We start from the raw sequence: 7,430 nt of genomic DNA, 5'->3' as shown, positions 1-7,430 counted from the left end.
CTAATCAAAACTGAGAAGACTGAGTATTAGACATAGCGCAGGAAGGACAGCGCTCCCATACAGCTTACTCCTCCCCACCCCTTCTTTCCTGAATAACGGTCAGTGAAATGATCCCAGGATTCACACCGCAGAGGAGGAACAACCACGGTGAATCTCCACTAGGAATTAAGAGAGGACTGGGCTTGGGGTAAAAACGCGGCTCCTAAGACTGCGCGTGCGCCCCGGGTGAGGCCGACAAAGGCGCCCTCATTGACTCTCATTGCTTGCGTAATAAGCATGCGTCAGCGGGCCGGGCACGGGGCGCAGGCGCAGAGGGGCGGCACCCGACGGATTCTCGAAGGCGACAGGTTGTAGTTTTTGTTCTGGCCGGAAAGCCTTACTTGGGGTTTCCTTTGCTGAGAGAAATAAAGAACGATTCGCGGGGGTGACTAAGATAAATTCCTCATTTTCATTATAGACTTTGAGGTGGAGGGTCTTCTCAGCGTTAGGGACCCCGAGGTTGGGGGGGGTAGGAGGTTCTGAGCCAGTCCTGCCCCCTACTTTGTGCCCACTGGTATTAGGGATGGTAGGTAGGACTGCAAAGATGAGCGCCTCACACGTCTAAGAGGTTCCTCCTTTCTTCTCTTTTCCGCCCTTTCCTGTCTGTCCACAACTCCTCACCCAGCTGACTTGTCCTTGTGTGAATGGGAGCCAGAAAACCTTGAGAACTTCCAACCAAGCAGTGGTTTCTTCCTCGACGCGGACATGGCACAAGAGAAAATGGAACTAGACTTGGAGCTGCTGTCGAGTTCAACCACCAAAGATGACATGCTGAGAAGATCCAACAGCGCCCCTTTGATCAGTGGGCTTGGGTGAGCAAGCAGCGGGTGGGTGGCAGGAGGTGGGGAAAGAGACTTCAGATAAAGCATTCCCATGCGTTTCTCCCTCGGGGTTCTACAGGTATCTCTCTTGTTCCTGCTCTCCGGAGATCTTACCCTCAGCTTTGGGGGGAGTGGGATGGGCTGGCTGGAGGGAGAGCGCACGCCTACCCTGAGGCTGACACACATGTGACCTGGACGTCCTCTTCTGACAGTCCACCAGGACCCAAAAGCAGCAACCTATTGGTGTGGAGCACCACTTTTCTAACTTCACCCCACCTCTTACCCACTCCTTTGAAGAAGCTGAGCATTCCCCACCCTCACCTCCAGATCTTCTGTGATGACTGTAATTTTCTGTCATTCTCTCAGCTGCTTTGTCACCTCTGACCTTTACCTCCAGCAAATGGAAATGGTTGACAAGCGAAAAAACTTGGTGTTTTTTTTTTTTTTTTTTTTTTAGCTTGGACCTTTTTCCACCTAGTTTTTATTTGAACAAAAAGTTTAGGTACCACAGAAACTTCATCTCCTAAATTTTGCGTTCTCAATGGCCAATACTGACCCCAACTTGGTTCTTGGGGGTATGTGAAAAAAAATCTTGCTCTTTTTATGTATGAGCCACAGCTATAAATACAAAAATATTGTGAAAATTTTCAAGAGGGAGTAATGGGGGGGGGGGTGTCAAAAACAGCTCCTTAGAAGGCTGATAATGAAAAGCGTAAGATTTAGAAACACCATTCTAACTGATGGTTAACTATTTCCTGCACATACCCAAAAGTCTGGCATGACATGTGCTTATAATTTCTTAAAACAGAATTTGAAAGTAAGATTTTGGATCTCACATTGCAGTATCATAAAGTTTTATCAGTATTGTAAAAGTGTTTGAAAAATTCACTCACTCCCTGTGTTAGTAACTTTGCTCCTCTCTTTTCTAGCATCATTCTAATTGATAGGTACAAATCACAACTGTCAGACGTGAACTTGGATACCAGATCTACCCTCCTTATTTAACGTATGAGGAAACTGAGGCCCATAAGTCTCTAAAATGACATAGTAATAGAGCCAGTACAAGGAACCTGTACCTCCTGATTCCTCAGCTAGTGATTTGTCCACTACGAATCAGCTTCTAAGCTTTTTAAAAAAGATTTGTTTATTTTAAAGAGAGTGCAAGTTTGGGGGGAGGAGCAGAGGGAGAAGGAGAGAGAAACTCAAGCAGATTCTGTGCTGAGCCTGGAGCCCGACTTAGGGCTTGATCCCATGACCTGAGCCGAAACCAAGAATCAGACGCTTAACAAACGGCCACCCAGGTGCTCTTCAGCTTCTAAGCTTATTAACTCTAACCAAATGCAGCTTTCTAGTCATTTGAGATAAGGAACAATATACTGTACAAAAGGAAACGCAAAGTAAGATTAAGCAAAAAAAAAAAAAAAAAAATACATGATATTTTAAAATAGAGAAATAAAGGGGCCACAGCTGTGCATGTTGGGCTGAAAACAAGAACATTCTATAAATCCAGGATTGACTGTACTCCTGTTGTATGAAAACATGAATTGTTAAGAACCTGCTCTGCTAGAAGAAAGTACTTGGGGAGAATGTTGGTTTTATTGGAAGCCTTTATGAAATGAAAAAAAAAAGTTGCAAACAAGAAACAGAGTGATGGCAGTTATCCCTTCATGCTTTGTTTTGTTCTGCAAAGGACTTAAATTTTTTTTATCATATTAGAGCATAGTTACAGTGTCAAATTACGTAGCTTCCGCTCCTGATGGATGAAGCAAAATTGGTACAGAAAGGTAAGAGGCAATTGCATATATACCTAGTTAGTAGGAGTTCAAGGTCAAGAAAATGCAAGGTGGACCAGTTGTCAAAAAAGAGGTAGCATAAAGATGATATATGACATGCCTGAGGTCAGGGAACTTGGCCAAATGATCTCCTGAGGGCAGATTTTGTGCTGTTGTGGCCAGTTTAGGGTGTGGTCAGGGAAGCGAGAACAATCTAGAGTAGAATCCCACAACACCTCGGTTGAATTCATGTTCACCTCCATTCCTTCCGGTTACTTACGCACATTGCTCACTTCCCTCACTTTCACTTAACGGAGCCTCTGGTACTTGTTGCCTTGCTTCTTTCACTGCTCACTAAATAATTGTTGCACTTCTTTCAAGTAATTTTCCAGTTTTGCTTGATGCTTCCTGTATATACACACAATCTCTCGTGCCAGAATTTGGAGAATTTGTTCCTTAAATATTAACTCTTTAATATAAGTATTACTGTTTTTAAAGAAGTTCTTGCACTGTTTTGTGTACATCTTGTATTAATAAAAATATCCAATGTCAAAAGTTTTGAACCTCTTGGTTCTTTATCCTCTTTAGCCCTCTACTTACCTGACTTCACTACTGGTGTCAATAACTTTGTTTAAAGGTAGTAGGTTTGTTTTTTGTCTCGTTTCTCTGGCTCTTAGGAGGATTAGAGCAAGTTCTAGGATTTCTGCCAGTGTCTTTCCCCCGTAAATACCTCTAGCCTGACCCTGCGTTTAAACTGTTTGAAAGTGAAACAACTGCCTGTGGGTTGAATCCATCCTGCTACTTGATTTTGTAAATAAAGTTTTATTGGAACATGGCCATGCCCATTTGCTTACTTATTATCCAGGGCCACTTTCCCACTATAGTGACAGACCTTAGTAGTTGGCACAGAGACTGGATGTCCAACAAAGCCCCAAATATTTACTGTCTGGCCCTTTGCAGAAGTTTGCTGACCATCTGTTTTATTAAATTCTTATAAACGTGGAAAGAGAATAGTGGCCATAGAGAATGGTTGCTTTGTGAATATAACTGGCATAAACATAATACAGTTTAGATATTTAGAGCTGCTTATTGGTCATTTGATGTGGAGCCTTGAACATGTGTCTAGTTATAGTGCCTTCACTTTTTCTAAGCTGTAGCACTTAACTCAGTTGTAGATACCACTAGGATTTTAGGAATTCATGTTGAATGACTCCTACCAATTGAAATATATGCTTCCTCAATGATTTTTTTCAGTTATAGTCCTGTTAAAATCGACAGACAAAATTTTAGCAGAGAATATAATTGTGCCAGCCTTAAGAATTCCCCCCGCCACATACAAAAAAGTGGAAATATGTAACTCATTAGTGTCCCTCCAGCTTTGTTATAAATGACTGCTAGAATCCATTCCTGTTCTTATAGGAGAAAATGACTGGAAAATGAAGTAAAACTTAGACCCATATATATACCTGTGTGCTCATAAAATACTGAATAACTGCCTGTTATATGCAAATGACCATGCTGCAAAGTTGTATCTCGACTCAGCTTTTAACTTAGTAGGGCAAATAAGTAATCAAAGGACTTAAGTATATGATAGAGTAAGATCTATGCTTAGGGACAGAAAGAAAGTGCTAGGGAGATTCGAAGAGCGGAGTGAGAAATGACAGCAGGATTGGTGAGGAATAAGGAGAATGTTCTTGGAGAAGAAGCATGAGATGGGTACTGAAGAATTGATAGGAGGCAGACGGGGAGAGGGGAGCTCGGTAACTGGGACAGCCTGCAGAGTGTATGGAACAAGCTTGCAGACAGAAAAACAGATGTATTCCAGAAAGCTGGTCAACTCTGCCTGGATCACTGGCTCCCAGATATTCATCTGCTGACCAGTGCTGACCCTGAGTGAATTTTTCACCACCCATGTTTTTTGTTTTTTTTTTTTTTAAGTTAAGAGCAGAGTACTTAAATATGTTGTGATATAGTTGGCCAATTGTCCTTTCCTGGGCAGGACTGTACTTTATCCTGAGATTGTCAGTTACAATTTTTTTAATACCAAATTGTCCTTTCATAAATGAAACAATGGTGTTGGTAGATGGTAGGATTTTTTTTTTAATGACCTTACTGGCAAAAGAAAGATGGTTAGCAACTGTACGTTTGTGCCAAGATTTTGTTTTGAAATTTTACTAGTCCATGAAATCCAAAAGTCTAGAGCTAAATGGTGGTGGGCTTTGAATGTTGTAGTAAAGAATGGAACTGAACTCAGCTCATGATAAAGAGTTACTGAAAGTTCTGAGCAGGTAGACTGCCATAGGGACAAAACCGAGATGAAGGGACAAATTAGACAATTGCAGAGTCCGTAGGAAAGTAAAAAGGCTTGGAATTGGTTTTTGGCAAGGAGCCTGAAAAGGATAAGATGGCTGTAAGAGGGGCACCTGGGTGGCGCAGTCATTAAGCGTCTGCCTTCCGCTCAGGTCATGATCCCAGGGTCCTGAGATAAGCCCCGAGTCGGGCTCCTCGCTCAGCGGGAAGCCTGCTTCTCCCTCTCCCACTCCCCCTGCTTGTGTTCCCTCTCTCGCTGTCTCTCTCTGTCAAATAAATACATAAAATCTAATAAATAATAAAAATATAAATAATAAATAAATATAAATATATAAAACATAAATAAATAAATAAAAAGATAAGAGAGACCTAGCACCTGATTGGATATGGCAAAAAAAAAAAAAAAGAAAAAAAAAGGAAGTGTTAACACTGACTTCTTACCATCATCGGGGAAACCTGGATAAAAACTACATGGGAACTCTGTATTTTTGCAATGTCCTGTGCGTCTTAAACTGCTTCAAAATAAAAAGTTAAAACAAAAACAAGACATAAAAAGGACAAGACTTCTTCAGGGTCCCAAACTCAAATAGGGCCGAGGCACCATCAGAAGCTGAGGAAGACCAGCCCCCTCTTCAGCAGGCGACAGTTGCTTAGCTCCTGTCTGTTGTTGCCATGTGGGAATGTGGCCCAGTGTGGACACAGCTTGCAAATTCTCAACAGAAGCTAGAAATCTGGAATCTGGATTATCTGTGGGAAACCTCTCAGCATTTCGAGTGTGTGCAATGAACCTAAAAACATTTTAATACCGAGGAGGTCAAAACATATCTGTGAAAATCTCCGTTCTGGTGACCCCTGCTACTGATTATCCCTCTTGTTCATGTGAAAACTTCAGAGTTGAGAGGGATTTGGGACTGCACATTGTAGCTTCAATCATAAATTTCAATCAGTTACAGGTTTACACCGAAAATTATGCATTTCCAGGGTCACGATAAATTATACTTCTTCTTGGTAGCATGATTAGCGGTAAAGTGGTATGCTTGAGAATTCCTTTCCTTACACGGAGATTTGTTTAGGCTCAGCCAACTAAGGCTTTGTGTGTGCATGTGTGTGTGGGTGTGTGTGCGTGCGTGCATGCGCGCGTTCTAATTTCTCCATCTGCACAGCTGTCTCCATAAAGAGCCCATTTACATTAACAGCATTGCTGTTTAAGTATTTGAAATCTTATTTCTTTAAAAAAAATTTTTTGTAATGGATTTCAAATGTTTTCTTTTTCTTCATAGTGATAACTCACAGGTGTTCCAAGCTGACATAGTAACTCCAAGAAATGACCCAACGCTTATGACACAACATTGTCTGGTAAGAAAATGCTTGTAGCAGCTTCACTGGCCAAGACTTGTGCTACTGGTCTTAACTAGTGGTCCTCATACTTGAGGATGCACCTGGAAGGCTTGTTAAAACAGACTGCTGGCCCTTGACCCCAGAGTTTCTGATTCTGGGGGTCTGGGGCGGGGCCTGAGAATTTGCATTTCCAACAAGTTCCCAGTTTGAGAAACAGGGATCTAAACATCACTGAAGGAAAAATAAATATGTTAACTACAGTCATGATTACTTTGCTGCAGCTGTGGCAGAATTAACTTTTAAATCCCATCTGGATTTAACATTGAGATTTGTTTTTACGTTTAAGACCATCTGGCTTCCAATTTTTAAAAGAACATTCTAATTTTGAGAGGAAAATTTGCAAGCTCTCCTAAGAGTAGTTTTTAGGCTTTTACTTCAACTTTTATCTCTCATTTATCTTGAATTGAAAATAAGGTTTGTTTTTCATGGTGTTATAATGTAATCTCTAAATTATAGCTCTTATCTACTAATTATCTTGTAAACATAGGAAATATGCTTGTAGATCAGTAAACCAAAACGAACAAATGATTCACTATGTGAATCTTCTTATTAACGTGAAATTCATTTAAGATACAGCTAAGTATTTTGAAGTGTACGATTCAGGGGCATTTAGTGCATTTACAATGTTGTTCAGCTACCACCCCTCTTTTCTTTCAAAAAGCAGACAGCCTGGGATGCCTGGGTGGCTCGGTCTGTTGAGCATCCGATCCTTGATTTTGGCTCAGGTCATGATCTCAGGGCCGTGAGATCCAGCCCCATGTCGCTCTGTGCTGGGCATGGAGCCTGCTTGAGCTTCTCTCTCTGTCCCTCCCCCATCCTCCCTCTCAAAAAAGAAAAAAAAGCACACACATCCTTGGCTTGTTCCCTAGGTGGAAAGCTTTCAGTCTTTTATCTTTGCGTATGATATTAGCTATAGGTTTTGTCAAATGCCCTTTATTGTGTTAGAGAAATACCTTTCCATTCCTACTTACTATTTTTATCATGAAAGCTTGTTGAATTGTTTCAAATACTTTCTGCATCTGTCGAGATGATAATGTGTTTTTTTCCCCTCTGCTCTGTGAATATGATGCATTACATTGATTTTCTTATA

The 7,430-nt window shown here is 41.3% G+C and overlaps 1 protein-coding gene across 4 annotated transcripts in view; it reads left to right on the top strand.

Annotated features, from left to right (window-relative positions):
• Window positions 1-324: 324 nt before the first annotated feature.
• Window positions 325-7,430, top strand: part of LOC111162163 (family with sequence similarity 122C) — a 69,236-nt gene continuing 62,130 nt past the window's right edge. For 3 of the 4 annotated variants that reach the window (XM_022526360.1, XM_022526359.1, XM_022526358.1), the window contains exons 1-3: window positions 325-347; window positions 665-851; window positions 6,223-6,298. In XM_022526360.1, coding sequence (XP_022382068.1) covers window positions 745-851; window positions 6,223-6,298 — 183 coding nt within the window. In that variant the 5' untranslated portion in view covers window positions 325-347; window positions 665-744. Of the gene's footprint in view, window positions 348-664; window positions 852-6,222; window positions 6,299-7,430 lie in introns of those variants that run through there. The other variant, XM_022526357.1, reaches the window with a different exon arrangement.

The sequence above is a fragment of the Enhydra lutris genome, unplaced genomic scaffold, assembly GCF_002288905.1.
Source record: "Enhydra lutris kenyoni isolate GAN:26980312 unplaced genomic scaffold, ASM228890v2 scaffoldscaffold89, whole genome shotgun sequence".
NCBI classification, from domain to species: Eukaryota; Metazoa; Chordata; class Mammalia; order Carnivora; family Mustelidae; genus Enhydra; species Enhydra lutris.
The sequence above is the reverse complement of the archived record's forward strand: the minus strand, read 5'-3'. Positions and strand labels throughout refer to the sequence as shown.